At 37.9% G+C, this 18,412-nt stretch overlaps 1 protein-coding gene across 8 annotated transcripts in view; it reads right to left on the bottom strand.

Annotated features, from left to right (window-relative positions):
• The window catches only part of RALGAPB (Ral GTPase activating protein non-catalytic subunit beta), an 81,956-nt gene that overhangs the window by 33,451 nt on the left and 30,093 nt on the right, over nucleotides 1-18,412 (bottom strand). For 2 of the 8 annotated variants that reach the window (XM_082746322.1, XM_082746323.1), the window contains exons 8-19: nucleotides 17,649-17,797; nucleotides 17,305-17,521; nucleotides 15,015-15,050; nucleotides 13,609-13,810; nucleotides 10,689-10,856; nucleotides 10,056-10,170; nucleotides 9,541-9,688; nucleotides 6,572-6,636; nucleotides 4,817-4,955; nucleotides 2,924-3,057; nucleotides 1,277-1,459; nucleotides 87-238 (exon numbers count right to left, since the gene is read on the bottom strand). In XM_082746322.1, coding sequence (XP_082602448.1) covers nucleotides 87-238; nucleotides 1,277-1,459; nucleotides 2,924-3,057; nucleotides 4,817-4,955; nucleotides 6,572-6,636; nucleotides 9,541-9,688; nucleotides 10,056-10,170; nucleotides 10,689-10,856; nucleotides 13,609-13,810; nucleotides 15,015-15,050; nucleotides 17,305-17,521; nucleotides 17,649-17,797 — 1,708 coding nt within the window. The remainder of the gene's footprint in view (nucleotides 1-86; nucleotides 239-1,276; nucleotides 1,460-2,923; nucleotides 3,058-4,816; nucleotides 4,956-6,571; nucleotides 6,637-9,540; nucleotides 9,689-10,055; nucleotides 10,171-10,688; nucleotides 10,857-13,608; nucleotides 13,811-15,014; nucleotides 15,051-17,304; nucleotides 17,522-17,648; nucleotides 17,798-18,412) is intronic. The other 6 variants (XM_082746325.1, XM_082746324.1, XM_082746326.1 and 3 more) reach the window with 6 other exon arrangements.

Raw genomic sequence — 18,412 nt, 5'->3', positions numbered from 1 at the left:
ACAGCTGGGGAGGAGAGGAAACAACATGCATGATAGCTAACCCCATCTAATTGCCAGGCGCAATCCCTTTGCAGTCACTTTCATACCATGTTAGGGTGGCTTCTGCAGCATCCTTTACCCTCATAGACGCAGGATTAGGCTCCTTATCTCCTTTGTACTTGACCTCTTGCTCACTGTTCTTGGACTTACTTCCTGAAATACCCAGTTCCACAATCTCCAATACCTCCTTAAGGCAGTCCTAGAAGCAGGAAAGGCAAATCAGTTTTTGTAATACACCTATTTTATGAGAAGATAAGGAACTACAGCAATATGCAACAGTGGTTGTGTTTTAGTGGTGGGCTGCAGTTTCCTTCTCACTTTAATAGGTGTACATTAATTTCACAATAATATAATAAACTTTGCCCCCTAATTTTTCTTTAAAGTACTATATTTGAATGCTCAGAGTTAAATAATAATGATAAATTGAATTCAATCTTATCAATCATAATTCTTATAAAATTACCACAGATTACAAAAATCACGAAAGTCCAAGTTTAAGAGAATAGTAATTCAATTAAACCTGGGGTGGTTTAAGACATTAAGACACGAGATTATCCAAAGAGAAGTTCATCAGTTACTGTTATTCTTAAGCAATTCTTTGGTACCATAACTTAAGAAGCCATAATGAAAGTAACTAAGATTTAATCAATAGTATTATTTTAAAATGATATAAAGCTCTCTATAAATACTAAATGGGCCTGATATCTCTTATTTATACTATGAATTCTTGATAACTGTCTGCCTCCCTATAAGGAAAATATTAAATGGAACAATGGCAAGGGAAACCAGCTTAGATATCTGTGCCTACTTGAAAGTGGAAAATATGTGAAACGAAATTTTTATATACAGCCAAACCACTAATGGCAAGTTGTGCTCTAGGTTTTCAGCCTGGCTACCAATTGCCCTTCAAAGTTTGAAGAGTGACCAAAGTGCCTTTTGGCCATCTTGAAACTACCACATCCTTTCAGGAAAGAATTTTCTTGATAGTTCAGATAAATTAGTGAAGGCTCTATCTTTCAAAAGAAGTTCTCTATTGTGTTAATTTGCAACCAAATTAATTAATTAAGCATGATGACAATTTTTGAGCTATGCTCAAGAGGACAAGTGTTCTACCGAAATATAACAAGAATATTCAGTTTAAAGTATGTAATATTGTATTTAAATATTCCTTTTAAGAGGTGTCTTCCCAACATACATTTTTGTTTCTCCTTCCTGTTTTAAGATCTAGTAATCTAACCTTTTCATCAAGCATATCAGGGTGCTCTGTCAGCCAGACACAGAGACATTGAAAAGCTGCTACAATCATGGAGTGCAGATCCCGGGAGTGAAGAGGAGCTGGCCGACTACACTGGTACACAATGTAGCTGCACACGGAACTGATGGCTCGCTTCCGGTCTCCAGAGTCAACCATCACCTTCACCTGAGCATATTCATATGGGGAACACAGTTAGCCAGGAACCATTGTACTGATTTCAAACTATCTACACTGTAGCCTGACCTTTCTGACACTGGGATACAACACAGGAAGCCTCACTTTTTAAAATATTATTTACACAAATGCAAGTGGCTCAATCAATTGAGTGTTCATCTCTTGATTTTGGCTTGGGTCATGATCTCAGGGTTGTGAGATCGAGTCCCATGTCGGGCTCTGTGCTAGGGGGTGGAGTGTCCTTGAGATTCTCTCCCCCCTCTCCCTTTGCCCTTTCTCCCATGCTCTAAAATAAATAAATAAATCTTTAAAATAAAAAAATAAAATATTTATACAAAGGAACAGAATATTTCAAGTATATCATAATATTCTATAAAATCAAAAAGCATGGTGGCTCAGTGGGTTAAAGCCTCTGCCTTCGGCTCAGGTCATGATCCCAGGGTCCTGGGATCGAGCCCCACATCGGGCTCTCTGCTCTGCTTCCTCTCCTTCTGTCTCTGCCTGCCTCTCTGCCTGCCTGTGATCTCTGTCAAATAAATAAATAAAAATATTTTTAAAAATAAATAAATAAAACAGTTATTTCATTTTAGCCTATTTTTTCATTGCCTAAAAACCTAAACCCCTGGGGTGTACCTATTCATCATTGCCAACTATCAAAAGAATAGTTGGCAATGGGATGCGTATACATTTCTGAAGCCCCCTAACCCAATTCTGCAGTGATGCTCTATGGGCTATAAAATTCTGTGTAGCTGCTCAGAGGTATAATTAACATACAGGAAACTATTTAAACTATTTAAAACTATTTAAAGTGAACAATTTTATAAATTCTGGCATAAGTATACACTTGTGAACTATCACCAAAATCAAAACAGTAGACATATCCATCACCTCCCAAAATGTCCTCATGTATCTTCTAATCCCCTCTTCCACTTCCTTTATGCCCCTTCCTTAGGTTATTACTGATCTGCGTTCTGTCAATACAGGTTAATCTGCATTTTTTAGAGTTTTATACAAAAAAAAATGTATTGTATTCTTTTTTGGAGGCCTGGCTTCTATTCAGCATAAATATTTTGAGATTTATGCATATTTTTGTGTGCATTTATTAAAATCAGATGATCCTACAATGACACAAAATGTCATGTTGAAAATGTAAGGGTATTATAAACAAATACAAAACCAACAGGTATTCTATTATCATATGCAAATAAATAGCAAGTATTGAAAGGTTTCCTGTAACTTAACAGCAAAAGTATCATTCATAATCTTTGAACTTATTTAAAAAAGTAATGTTCACGTTGTAAAATTTCACTTGGAGGCCCATTTTTGCACACTCTGGATAAAACTGTTTTGAGTATGAGCAACACTGTAATACCCACATCAAGGAGTAAAGCAATAAAGGGAAAGGACTCACGGTCCACAGCTATTGGGCTAAAATAAAAGGACTGTTCTCCTCACCTTTGCCAGGCCAGAAAGGAGCTCTAGAGCTGCCAGTGATATGCTCATGTCTTGGCGCCACTGGGAGTTGAGTCTTTGGGTGACAAGATGAATGCTGCGAATCAGGAGCCCAGCAGCTGAATCTGTATTAAGAGCTAGGATATAACCCCAATGCCACATCCCACAGGGAGGGAAAACAACTAAGCATTAGTAACAAGAAGCACAGCATTCCACCAGGCACAGACCACAGCAGCCACAGTGAGCATGACGGGCACCCACACAGTGCTATGCTCCCCACCCCATGGGCCTGAGCATTAAGCCTGACTAAACAACAGTGCATAGGGCACACACACTGGACTGAAGCAGCTTTTAGCTCCCAGCTCAGGTACTTTTACACAGACATCCACTAGGATTTGGCAGTTTGATATATCTTAAAATTTCTTAATTAACTCATAGAGAGTTACATTTTCAAAAAAACAATGAAAACGCTATCAATTATATCCGTGGAATTTTACAGAAAAGAAAATTCACATCTTAGAATCTCCTCAGACACTAAGAATACCCTAAAACATCTGCTGAAATTATTTTCAGGGTTTAAACTATCAAAAGTCACATGCAATGCCTTCTCAAACATATTTTGACATTTAATTCTCTAAAGCTACTTTAATACTTCTAAAAGAATTAGATAACCAAGTCGCCATGTTTTTATTTGGCCTCCAGTTCTACATTTAAAAGTAATCACTACTTAGCTAATAAAAAATTAGGACAAATTAAATTGAATTTATAAAGGAAGCTTTAGGGACATTATACCTGTCGATCCTATCAGAAAGAGGGCAGTGACAACAGAAAAAGGAATGATCATTAAAGAGAGACATTCATGCGACACTAACACAAATCTGGATTTCTTAGTAAAAACTACTTTACGACATTACAACCAGAACTCACTAACACCAGTTCAAAAGGCTGAAACAAACAATAATCACTTCAAACATTTATATTAGAACACATACAATAATTCAAAAAGTTCTTTGGAAGTGTTTTAGAAAGCATGAAAAACAAATTTTCACCTATAGTATATTTAAACCCATGAACATAATGAATAACAATTTAAATAACTTCTTTATAAATGCAATTTTTAAATTTGCTGAATAACCGCATGATGACCCAATGTATTTGACGTGCTCAAGGATACTGAAAGCAAACTTAAACATGCCTAGACTCCTAGGCTCATGAATTCTCCAGGTAATTCATATCTAAGGATCTAGATTTCATTCCAGTCATGTTGGACTAGCACTCAGAGATTCAACACAATATTAATAATATGTATTAAAAAAAGGCACCCACAAATTCACAGAACCCATAAAGTAAGTGCCAAGGTAAAGGACGTCACTGAATAGGATGCTCTGCTAGCAAATGCTTCTTCACTTTTGCTTAAAATTTGTGACTAAAAAATCTAACCAGTTATAGTAGGGTGTAGTTTTTAAACACAAAGACTCTATTCTCTGGGTTCCAATGTATATTTTATCACTCCACTTACCATACTGCAATAATTGATGTGCTGGCTCTCTCATTAGAGCCTGAGGCAGAGCACATTCTACTTCTCTGTATAACCAGTAGCTGGTAACAGAACCCATAAATTGCCACCCACTGTAATCATTTATAACATCTAAAAAACTACCCAAAATCTAGTTATTAAAAGCTATAGAGGTAATTTTACAAGATTTGTTTACTTTTTAAAAATCTTTTAGAGTAATAAGTATTAAGTTATTAAGTATTATACTTAATTTATACATTTAAGTATAATACTTAAATACATTAAAATCATGAACATTCAAATTTTGTTTAGAAAGATTTTGTTTTATGTATCTGGGCATTAAAAGTTACCAATAATCTTTGGATTTCAAAAAAACAAACATGGCTTACCATAATCCCTTAGGAGAGCTTGAGCAGGTCTTTCACTGTCAGGAGTTGTGGGTTCTGTGCTTCCACCACTTGCTGAACTAATACCACTATTAGTGCGACTATGACTCTTCAGGTTATTCTCTCCACCACCCTAGTTAAATACAAATGGATCAAATATTTGAGGACTACCCCCGAAATTGACAAGTACAGATAGAAGTCAGTCACTAAAAGCCATACTGATAAAACGGAATGGGCCAGAGAAGTAGCACAAACTGATACACAGATAAAAACTGACAAGGGGGGGCGCCTGGGTGGCTCAGTGGTTTAGGCCTCTGCCTTCAGCTCAGGTCATGATCTCAGGGTCCAGGGATTGAGCCCCACATCGGGCTCCCTGCTCAGCGGGGAGCCTGCTTCCCCCTCTCTCTCTGCCTGCCTCTCTGCCTACTTGTGATCTTTCTCTGTCTATCAAATAAATAAATAAAAATCTTAAAAAAAAAAAAAAACTGACAAGGGATTAAAACTACTAATGGTGTTTTTGCATAGACACCATCTACTAAAGGGTATGAAGTGTCTGATGATTATAGGTGTCCATTCCGCAGTGTTCTTTGCAAAGGGGCAGCCAAAGTCCTTTTTCTATCTTCACTTGACTTCACTAGCTAATGACTCTGAGTCCTTTAAGAATTACCCAATACCGGGACGCGTGGGTGGCTCAGTGGGTTAAGCCGCTGCTTTCGGCTCAGGTCATGATCTCAGGGTACTGGGATCGAGTCCCACATCGGGCTCTCTGCTCAGCGGGGAGCCTGCTTCCCTCTCTCTCTCTCTGCCTGCCTCTCTGCCTACTTGTGATCTCTCTCTGTCAAATAAATAAATAAAATCTTTAAAAAAAAAAAAGAATTACCCAATACCTCCTAAGCAAAACTTCAGGAGTACAAGCTTATTAAAAATACAACACAAATAAGCAACAGTAACTTTTAAATGTAGTTACATCACAGAATGTAAACAATAAGATATCATGGTTAGTAAAAAGATTAACTCCTATACATGTAGGGGCTATATGTTAAAGATTTCTCTCATTTTTCCTCCAATAAACAAAATTCATTATATCCAGATCAGCTGATTATTATTAGCCACCTACTAGGATACAAATATAATTTCCTTAATAATAATTTGCTCACCCATCCTGTATCTATCCAGCTCATTCCAGAATACTCTATTTCTCCACAGTCCTGCCTCTACTCCAGGTGGGAGGTCACCTATTCTGAAGCCAGAGGCAAGGGGCAATGGGAGTCTCCAGGAAGCTTTTTAATTTGGAAATATTGGTGCTTTGGGGATCTTCAAGCTTTGGTCTAGGGAAGCTCAAAGAGCTGACGAGATGGAAAAGAATAAACTCAATGCTTGTTTCTGGACAGCATTAGATCTACTAGGAAGAAGTATAGAATAGGGGGCTTCTCTTAGATTATTCAAGCCAGTTCACCAGCACAATAAAGAAGTTAAGAGTTTTAAGTAGAGACTGTCCAGAAATGAAGACTGCATTTGGCTGAAATGTGTCTCGTGCAGAATCTCTCAAGGACCTGATGAATGGCTAAGGAAACCCTGAAAGGTAAAAAAACCTCAAAATACTTATTTTAAAATATGATCCTTCTGAATCAATGAGCTGAGTTTAGAAACAAATGCCTTTAAAAATCACAAGGACAAACATTTTGGAATGCAATTTACATCTAATCAGATGCTGATATTCTGACAGATAACATGTGGTATGCTTCTTACCATCTCCATTTGGCAACCAATGGCTTCTAAAAGTGCTGAATCTTGAACAATATTTAACATTGCCCCTGTAAGAGAAAAAAAAAAGCATTTTATTTAAATATATGATAAGAATATTAAAATGGCTAACATATCTCCAAAGAGATAAGAATATGATTTTAGCTGACTACTCTTGAAATGTCCATAATATTACCAATAAATCTATGGACTGGTATGAAAAAAACACTCTTTAGAAATGCCCTAATTCTGATCTGCCATCTCATCAATCATCAAATGTGTTTTAAAACCACATTTTCTGGGGGCACCTGGGTGGCTCAGTGGGTTAAAGCCTCTGCCTTCGGCTCGGGTCATGGTCCCAGGGTCCTGGGATCGAGTTCCACATCGGGCTCTCTGCTCAGCGGGGAGCCTGCTTCCTCCTTTCTCTCTGTCTGCCTCTCTGTCTACCTGTGATCTCTGTCAAATAAATAAATAAAAATCTTAAAAAAAAAAAACACCACATTTTCTAAAATAAACTTGAAGGTCAAACTGAACCATATAAAAATATGACCACTAACTGGTATTTCAGACCAGATGTAAGCATCTCAATTTCAAGGCTATTATAAACTAAGAAAAAAAAATACACATATTTTAAAGATTTTATTCATTCATTGGACACAGAGGCAGAGAGATAGATCACAAGTATTCAGAGCAGCAGGCAGAGGAAGAGGGAGAAGTAGGCCCCCCACCAGAGACCCCAATGCAGGACTTGATCCCAGGACCCTGGGATCATGACCCGAGATAAAGGCAGCTGCCCAACTAACTGAGCCATCCCAGTACCCCCAAACTAAGAAAAATATTATGGAATACTTTTAAAAAACTGATTCTGTTCTTTTAGAAATAAAGGAAAAATAACAAAAATCACAGCTGTATCTTTCTGATCAGACTGCCCTTTTTTTTTTTAAGATTTATTTATTTACTTATTTTATTTATTTGAGGGAAAGTAAGCTAGAGAAGGAGAGGGTATGTGTGGGGTGAGGAGCAGAGGGAGAGGGGAGAATCTCAAGCAGACTCCCTGCAGGGCACAGAGCCTGGGGCTTGAGATGTGGGGCTTGATTCCACAACCTATGAAATCATGATCCAAGAGGAAATCATCAGTCGGACACTCAACCACCAGAGCCACCCACATGCCCTTGATCAGACTGCTTTTTAAGAATGATTAAAGCCACACGGTTGAGGGCTACCCCTGGCTGCGTATTTTGAAGGCAAGCTGCACATATTTACTATCAAGGAACTTACAACCCTAGAAAGGCTAGAACAGAAATAAGATGGTGAGCTTAGCACACTGCTTCTCATCTCAGTGTGGGAGTACTCTTGTCCACAGTAAATAAAGAGCGGACAGACACAGCTTTGCCAATCTATGGCAAGAACTGACAAGTGACTCTTCCTTGAAATGTACATACAGAGCTCTTCAGGGCAAGGGTAAGGCAGAACTAAACAACTCTGTAGAAAATTATCTGATTTCAAGTGATACATTATTTCAATAACCTAAAACTCAACTTGGAGGCCCCCTCATAGCAAGATTTTTTTTTTAATTTTTTATTTTTTATATACATATATTTTTATCCCCAGGGGTACAGGTCTGTGAATCACCAGGTTTACACACTTCACAGCACTCACCAAAGCACATACCCTCCCCAATGTCCATAGCAAGATTTAATCTGTTCTTTCAACTCGTTCAAAATGAAAGGATTTATTCTTCCCTATTTATTCCACCTTCTCACTGCATAACATACTATACATACTTCGAGAACACTCAGTCCAACTATTCCTGCCACCACCAATTCTTTGGCAACGACATTTCGTCTCCTGAAATGAAAACCTAACGTCATTTCTGCCTATTCAAATTCTGTCCTACAAGATCAAATTTAACCTCCACTTCCCCCCATGAAGGTCTTCCTTGCTGTTGGTTTCTTCTCTCAACAGTGAAGACACTGAACAAGACATGCAATCAGCTCTTCCCTCTGTTATTACCTGACACTTTGGGAGAATATTCTTTCTACAATAAGATTTGCTCAAGGATGAAAGCCATTCCATTCAGTTCTTTAGGACTGTCCTCAAAGCACCTGTACCTATGGCCATGCTCTTGGCTTTGATGAAAAGTCAAAAGTACAGAGAGAATTGTAGTAATCAAGCTGAAAAACAATATATATGGCTTAATATATGGCAGTGAGCATAGTGATGAGCCATCTAAAAGAGAGAATCAGGGACACCTTTGTGGCTCAGTCAGTTAAGTGTCTGCCTTTGGCTCAAGCCATGATCCCAGAGTACTAGGATCGAGTCCTACACCAGGCTCCCTGCTCAACGGGGAGTTTGCTTCTCCCTCTGCCTGCCGCTCACCCTGCTTGTGCCCCCCCCCCTCTGACAAATAAATAAATAAAATCTTAAAAAAATTTTTAAAAACTAAAAATAAAACAGAGAATCAGTATGATCAGGAGACCAAGAGAGAACATTAAGAAAAAAGGGAGGAAGCACAGCAACAGCTATCTATTTCTCAGTCTCCTCCTGGTAGGGTTCTGACACAACTTCCAGATTTGTACCGAACTCAGAATCCTTCCCCAGGGCCACAATGGGCAGGATGCAGAGGAAAACGCAGATATTGGTGGGCGGGGGGGTGGGGGTGGGGGGTGGGGGTGGGAGAAAAGGAAGAAGGGAGTAAAGGGAAAGGAGGAGAGAGGAAAGGCAAGAGGGAAAGAGAAAAATAGCACAAATAAAACTAAGCAAAAATGACCCCCTAAGATAACTGTAACGCTTTTCTCTTCCCTCATCTCACCCCTTTAAACTTTTGCACATGCAAAAGCAAACATATTCTGCCTCTGATTCAGAATAAATACAGCTGTATTGGGCTCAGGCTTCATCACTGACCCCTGCCTTCCAAGCATACCTGGGGTCAACAGCCTATGGGTTCTCTTACAAAAAACTGTGTGAACACAAACCTAGTATCATTTGAGTGTTGTTGGGGTCCGTTTCTGTTTGCAAGGCACCTATTAGTATATTCACAAGTCGCAACTTCAGGGACAAAAAAGTTATTGGTTTATCATATGAAGAGCTGTCATCATTACTAAACTTTCCTTCCAGGACCACCTATGGAAGAAACAAACAATATTCACCATCAACTGCTGTGGTGCACTATGCCCGTGTAGCAACTCCTACAGTGGACAGAGACCAGGCTAACAGGCAAGGCTTTCAATCTGACCAGTACTAGCCCCTGTGCTAAGGCTGGCACTAACTCACACAACACACGTTATTATTAGCTCTCACTAGCTGTTGTTACCTGAAACAGTAGACCAAGCCAGGCTGGCTGGCTGACAGAAGAAAAATCAACTTTGTCAATTTGATTGAAATAATCTGAGAAAAGTTTTAAAAAGCTCATGTTCCATTTTTAAAATACAATTTGACTTAAGTTCACAAAATAAAATATAGAATATAAAAAACTTCAATAAAACATTACCTCAGATCTGACTGTGCCAAAATGATGAGGGAGGGGCAACAAAGAAAGGAGGATATTAATGGAAGATCTTCTCAATTCTGTTGGATTTACATAGCTTTTGAATTTTGAGAGCTCTCTGCCAAAAACAAACAAACAAACAAACAAACAAGAAATAGCTATTGGTATTTCCAAACCAAAGCTTGTTTTTAGCTATTGCCAAATATACATTATGTCAGTTTTTCACAATATAAGCACTGGGTTTGGTTTCATAAAGAGTGAAGTAACTACTTTCCACTGTGTTTATATTCTGCCTGTGTGTGTATGAACTTCTATGTTAAACTGTTACAGAAAACTAAAACCTGACTTATTGATTTCAAACGTTTCATCTACTCTATACAAATAGGACCTCCAGGCTGGTTTGTTCTTAGCTCTCTAGACCAAACCAAAAAGGATTCAACATGCCCAAGACAAATTAGAACTAAATGAATTCAGGGATGAGGTGTGTCTGGATGTTCTATGCTCACGTAATGTGACCTGAGTCCCCTTGAGTTATGAAGACAACTGCATAGGATAAATTAGGAAATCGGGGAGGAAGCACAAAAACAGACCAAGTCAAACCCACAAGTGATATGCTAGTACAGAGTGAGAGCTTACCTGTCAGGCAAAATGGTTTCAAGAGCTGAAATAAAGTAAGGAACCACAACATCAATCCCTTTCAAGTCACAGCAGAACAAAGGAGGGGAGTTTAGAATAACGCTGGCCAAGACAGGATGGCACACATAATCATTTATCTGCAAACCTTGAATTAAAAGCATGTAAAATCTAGGAAAGCAAGAAAAAAATTTTAAATAAACTGCTGGTCAACTGTTTTCATAATTATTAATATTTTCTACACAGTCATCTGAAAGTCCATTTCCACTCTTCACTATTTCTATCCTTTAAAAGGTATTACTAGAGTTAGAACAATTCAAAAGCAAATATACTAAGAACCAAATTATCTTTCCTAATGAAAAGAGAAAAAAGATTCATGTCTATTACACCTTCGTGAAATGTTAAGCCTTGCAACTCAGTTATAGCTGCCTGCATATGAAGTCACCAAAACAAATGACTGCAGTAATTATCACTAAACTAGAGGAATTAGTGAACTGAATTCCATGCCAGTAAAATTTTGCAGTATTTCCCAATTCCTGAAGGGGAAAAAAAAAAAAGGTGTGTGTTGTGTCTTTTCCCCTTCCCCATCATTTCTGGGGGGACAATGAAAGAAAGAAATCTGCATTTACCATGACATGGAGGTAAGTCTGAGTAAGACTCCTTTCAGGAATACACCTAAGCCCACCTTCCCCTTAGCTTCCTCTCCTAACCCCCAATCAACTACGTGTTTGATCTTCCATCATTCAAGAGCAATGATATCGGTCAACTCTTCTACTACTGTGAGGCACTTTTCTCCACAAACCTCTTGGAAACAACTTCCTTACCTTCTGGTCACAACTCAAAACACTGCAATCTAGCTTCTACTCCTAGAATTCAGTTGAAACCATGTCAGCAAATAACCAACAGCCTCTCAATTGCTAAATCCAGAAGACATGTCTAAGTCTTAACTTACTCTGCCTTTTTTAAAGCATTCAACCCTTTACTCGCTTCTCTTCTTTTCCTTCTGTGACCTCTGTAGCTGTTTTCTGTAATAGACACTCTTACTCCGCCTGCCTCCTATACTGGTATCCAACAGGCTGTCAAGCTGCACTCTAGGCTCTTTCTCGCACTAACCTGGTTTTAAGCTCCTGAATATAATCGAATCAGTCTCTAGTCTATGCCTCTCAAGTGAGCTCCTGTTAACCAAAAGTGTGTTGAATACTTGAAAGCAGGTCATGTCTAATTATTGATTACTGATAATTTGTACTAATTACTCCAGTACTTCCTATGCACAGTGTCTGGCACATAGTAGGAACTTGATAAATATTCGTTGATTAATATTTTATAGGCATCTCAAACTTAACAGTTTCATAACTAGGTTCATCACTTGCCCTGTAGCAAATCTGCTCTTTTGGTTGGTCTTAGGGGCCAGACAGAAAGTTCATGGTCACAGCCTTTTCCCTTATTGCTATTTACACTTCAGGGTATCTCCCCAACCCACAGTCTCCCTTCTGAGACTATGCCCTCATCACAAGGGATGAGCTCCAGCCATCCATGTGACCCACCCACATAGTTGTAGTTGACTACAGCAGAGGAAGACACCTGATTAATCAGATCCTCCTTCCCAGGTATCTGAAATTGTTCATCTAGACCAAAGCCATGGAATTTGGGAACTCAGAAGCCTACTGAATATAAGAAAAAAATCAGCAGAGAAGAATGAAGCAGTTCTAGGAGACCATGAAGACAGAGAAACAGAAAGGAAGAAAATTGTTTTGTTCCTTGAACACTTTTTAGTTTCTGATCCCTGCCCTTTGTGAGGCCCTGCTGTAAGTCCTGACCTTAAAATGTATTAAATAGCAGTTTCTCGTAACTTATTACCATTTTGCTTAAATCACACTAAGGAGTTTCCTATTACTTAAAGCCAAGAGCCCATTAAGATATTCCTGATTAGCTGCCTGCATGTACCAGTTTGTTTCAGGCCTACAGAATTCTGCACTTGGTCCCCTCTAATTCAGTTAATCGTCATTCCTGAGAACCCAACAGGTATAGACACCTGAATGATCTTGTTGATCACTTTAGCAGCTATGTGAATGATCAGCTCAGGAAGGAAAACAGAGTCAAGAGAAATAGGAGGCCGCTACAAGTTAATTTAGGAAAAAAGTGACAAGATCTAAAGTGTCACGGTGAGGACAGAGTGGAGATTAGAAAGCGGGTTAAGTAACAGAAAGGCAGCAGATGGTTTACCATCTAAAGATGAAGAGGGAGAAGAGTCTAAAATGACTCCTAGTTTCTGGCCTGAGCAACTGAATTGGCTGGCAAAGCCATTTACCAAGATAGCTGAAGTCACCCACTTGGTTAAGAGGACCATACCCAACCTGCTAAGGTATGCTAAATGCTACCTATCCTTCTTAAATCCAGCAAAATCACCCCATTCTCTGTAACTCTTTCCTGAACCCCTGGGGTAAGTGTGTACTGCTGCTTCTTCTGAAGGCCCACAGCACTTGACCTCTGCCTTTCTCCTACCAACTTCCTATTACTAATGGATCATTATTACTTATGTACATGCCTTTGCTCACTTGAGAAAATAAGCTCCTCAGAGGCCGGATTTACAGCTAACATTTCTGGACCATCTGTAGTACCTAATATTCTGCTAAAAATCTATTTAATTAATGTGATCCTTCCAAATCTCTCCATCATTAAGAAAAGTCATATATGATGAAATAAATAATACTTTTAAAATAAAAAGCATCTTAAGGATCTTTGCAAAATTTGATGAGACAGGTAAAATGCAAGAATTTCAAGCCCAAATTCCAATTACTTACAGACATTTGAAAGTATTTCAGACCAAAATTTACTTATCACTTCAGCCTACCAAGCCATGCTATAATAGAGTTTCACTATCAAAACTATATAAATGGAAAAATAAACAAAAAAATTCTAAGACCTGGATAAATAAGCTGGTAGAATCTCTTCTCCAGTCTTCTTGCTACAAAAAATCCTACACAGTGTCCCACAAGCCTCAGCTCTTCCTGCTTCATAGTTATCAGGAAATTCACTTGCATCAAACATAGGATTGGAAACCATGGTGTCTGTGGACATTTGTGACCCTTTCCGCCGAAACTCCATGCTAGCTTGTGTTGTAATGGCTGAGGAGAGAAAAGGAGCATTTTATTATATTTGTCAATATGCAAATAGGCTCATGGGACCCTGGACACAAAGATCAAGTGTTGGTGTCATTAAATTGTTAAATAGAATTCAAAAATGCTTTTGTTTGGCAACTACGTCTTAATTTTTTTCAGAAGGGGCTCTCTGAAATCTTCTTTGAAAATGGTAACAATTTACAGTGGTATTATCAGCTTAATAGATTCTACTAGAAGCATTCTTCAACTGAATTTTTGATCAGCAGAGTACATGTGTATATATCTGTATGTGAATACAGATATATAATAAAAGAATTTGGCTTTTCTCTTATTTATTCTTTTTCCTCCTCCTGCAGAATGATGCTTAAACATTAAGAAAAATAGCTACTGCAATTTACACATTACCCCAGACAGACATCATAATCGAATGGGCAAGCCCATGCCAGTTTGTATACTTTAGGGAGAGGGCAAAGTAAGGAGGAGAAATGGGTAGAGAGGAAGAGAGAGCATTCCCACCACCCACCCAACTCCAAAACACACACCAAAGAATCGCCCAACCAAGCAAAATGAGAATGAATTTTAACAACCACAGACAGCAGCTAACTTGAGGTTGATAAATCAGAAAATTGGATTGGTAAGAAAGATTATCATGGTCATTCATTGTCACTGAAACAGAAGCCCTTTGAAAGTTGCTTTTATTTTTAACAAAAGATTTCACAGTGTATTGAAAATCACTCTGAAATCTTTTATCACTCTACATGAAATGTTTAAATTATTTTTAATAGAATGCAGAGTCAAGCATAAATCTTTATGCAACTTCCCATGAGCCATTTTTAGTCCTGAATAAGCTATCCAGCAATAATACATTTGAAAAACACTACATGCAGAATGCATACAAATCAAACACTAAATCTGTATAAAAATAAGCTTAAAGCTTTAAAAAAAAAAAAAAAAAGAAAAGCCAAAACACAGTTAGTGCAAAGTCCTGGAATTCATGACATGACCAGACTAGTGTACAGAAATAATGGGACTGATTCAGGCAGATTAATTTGCTTTTGCCAACAATCTTCCCCATTCAAAACACAGAAAAGTATTTTTCTTCCCAAGTGCAAAAACTACAAGAGACAATGACAATCAAAATTTTTAATGGAATTATGAAAAAAATAAAAACATGACTGCAATTAAGGAGAAGCTTCTGGTTCCTACTTACAAGATTTATAAGAAAGAAGAATTTGGATAAAAGATGCTGCAAGATAATAGAAATAAATGGAAACAAATCAAAGGACAGCAGTAATTATAAAATACTTTAAAGATGGTGAAATTTTACATTAAGTTAAGAAGCTTTTTAGCTTTTTAAAAGTTAGATTAAAAGCTTTATGATACCACAAGCTAATTCAAAAACAGGAAATTGTGCATTCAGATCCAAAATTATGATTTTTGTATCATGCAAAACAATGAACGAAGAAAATTACACAACTACAGAGAATTGAGGTTTTGAACTGCCGATAACGTGCATTAAAATTTTAGTTCATTAACCCTTCCCAGCTCAATGTTACTTTTACAAACTATAGTGTAATGTCACATCAGTCTACAGCTAACCAGTTCATAGAAGCAAACATTTTAAGTTATAGGTGAACTGCATGGCAGAATTCCTTGATGGCAGCCAGTACTTAGAAAACACACTAGCAGTGTTAGCATTTCCGAACCTTCCATCCCACCCCTCCTCTCCCAACCCCACAAGTTCAAGAGCAGTGCCCAGGAGCACTCAAACTCAGTGAAATACCAGGACACTTCCTATCTCCCGGGTAATGTAACAGCCTTTCTCATCTCCAAACACAATAGGAGAAAGAAGAGCTTCTATCTTTTCCATACCAAGGAAAATGTTAAGAGTTAAAAGTAAGAACTGGTAGCCCACATATTATCTGAATTATCCATCTTTTGGCACAAGAGGGTGAGCAAAGCTGTTACAAACTCCCTAGAGAGTGAGAAGATCTGTATATTCTCTTAAGCAAGCCCACTAAGAAGGCAGGAGATTGAGCCATTCTGGATTCAGGGATTGTAGTAAATGTTAATAGTTTGATACCCAAAAGTTACAATTATAAGAATTGTACCTTAACAAAAATAAAAATATGCCTGATTCATCATAGAAAATACAATACCAATACAAATTAATAAATATAAACATGGTTCAGAAAACTCAAAATATAAGCCACATGAACATAAGAAAATATAAGCCAAAAATGGTTTTCTAAAAGTTTTCATTTAGTCATAAGTGAGTACATTTACTTATCCATACACAAGCACTACAGTCAAACTTGTAAATAAAATATAATATGGAAATGGTAGAATATAAAGTATCTGAAATTGAAGAAAATAAACAAAGGAATCCATAAACTCAAACATGCAATCTCAAATTATATACCCAAAACCATCTTTATATTCATACCTTTTTAAATTATTTAAAAGATTTTTTAAAACATCTAAAATGATTATACATGTATAATACCCACACAGACCTTAGTTCTGAGATGATTCATAATAGCTAAGAATGCATTTCTGAGAGAAAGCAGAGACCTTTATGGTCATCTCATTAGTTTTAATCCTTGGAACTAATATTCTCCCTAGAGATGCATAAACTAATGCAATTAGGCAACCTTTTCTCTCAATCTATACCTAACCCCAGTTGGAACTGTGCTTTCTTACCAAACAACCAATACACTCATTAGTGCATATAACAAGGTACCTGGGCACATAGTCATTGCCGCTCAGTAAATGCGAGCCATGATTACTGTTCTCCAGAAGATGTGTCATAAATATCTAGTACGTTCTGGACTACCCCACACTCCCATCCTGCACACTATGCCACCATTCCCAAGTACAGTGGTAAGATGACAAAAATAAATCAGATTTCATTTAAACAGTGTCGTTTCTGTAATAAAATCTAAATGAAGAAATCAGGGTTGAGTTATCATTTGCCACCAGTCTTATTTAGTTCCAGAGCAATGGTATTTTTTTAAGTGTGCTCTGAAATAAAGTTCTCTAGACTAAAACCTGAGAAGAGTTTTTCATGAAGCAGAAATTTTCTAATATTTATATGTACTAATAAGTGCATGGCTGCCAGGATCCAAGAAAAACACTTCTTGTGAATAAATTTCTGATCAAAATCTTTAGTTCTTTCTATCAATATTATTATCCTGGCTGACATGAAGGGAACTTCCGGCCACCTACTGAAAGGAATTTGATTCAACAAAAAGTGGCTAACCTGAAGTATGTCTAATAAAACCAGACAAAAGCCAAACCTCATAGAACAGACATAAAAAGGACAGGTAGGAAAACTTCCAAAATTCTGTTACTGCAGCTGGAAGGGGTTAAACACAAGACACTGCTTGGTCAGAGACAGAAAGCTTTTTAAGATACATATTAATCTTGCAGGTAGGAAAGATTAAAAAGAAAAAAAAGAAAAGAAAAAAGTGATAACATATTTCTTGAGCAATATTTACCAGTCATGCTGCTGTCTCTGTTTATCCCATTATGAAGTTTACAGTGAACAAATGCTGCATCAAATAACCATGATCCAAAGAGATTCAAGATGCTGTTAACCTTTGGTCTCCGAGGGGCAGGCAGTGGCCGGGGTTCAGAACTAGTCTGATTGGGACTTGAGAGAGGAGAGGTGGATGATGTCTGGTGCTGAACTTTCGAGGCATGAGCAGTACTAACCTGTCAGGGGAGTATAAGAATATATCCACACTCAAGAAAAGTTTGAGAAAACAGCAGGACTTTTTTAAAAGGTTGGCAGATTAGAAAGTCAGCTCTATACAGCGTAATAATGGCGATGAAAACTCACTGTGCTTGTCTTCATGGTGGCCTTATTCACAGTAACAGCCCGGTGCCTCCGGTTATGTGGTGGGGTGGTACTCACAGCAGTGCTTTGAGGCATACTTAATCTATTCACGGGTGTTGGAGGAGCACTGTCTGATCGGGGTCTAGAAATGCCTTTAAGAAAAAGACAAATGGAGTTATTCTTCATAGTTTCAAACACGTGGTCAAAAAATCTTCCTCAAATAATACCAATGAAGGCCGACTAGAGCAGACACGGCTAGCTGCCTCCCAATATCCATTCACTCTTTCTTCCTGAGTTACAAAACACAAATTTTAGCTGGACACGGCTACCTGAAACACACAATTACATTTTCTAGCCTCCCTTACAGCTAGCTACATGTGGCTATGTTCTGACCATAGAGAAGTGGGTGATTGCTGGGTGGGTCTTCCAAGAATCTCCTTAAAAAGACCAATCAAGTACAGACTCTCCTCCCTTCCTAACTGCTGAACAGGATGGCTGGAACTCATTTAACCATCACGGTCCCTGAGAGAGTACACAAAAAGCCACAAGATAGAAGGGCCTTAGGTCCCTTACAATGATGGAACAGCTAGCGCAGCCCTATACTAGCTAGCCCTGGCCTTACCATATGTGAAAATAAACTATCTTTTTTAAACCACTGATATTTTCGGTTGTTATGTGGCAGCCAAACTTAATTTAAACTAATATATTACCTATGTAATATATTAACAAGTATATATAATAAATGTTTTAGAAAAAAACAGATACTA

The sequence above is a fragment of the Mustela nivalis genome (genome assembly GCF_964662115.1).
Source record: "Mustela nivalis genome assembly, chromosome: 8".
Taxonomy (NCBI): Eukaryota; Metazoa; Chordata; class Mammalia; order Carnivora; family Mustelidae; genus Mustela; species Mustela nivalis.
This window is presented reverse-complemented; position numbering and strand designations above follow the sequence as displayed.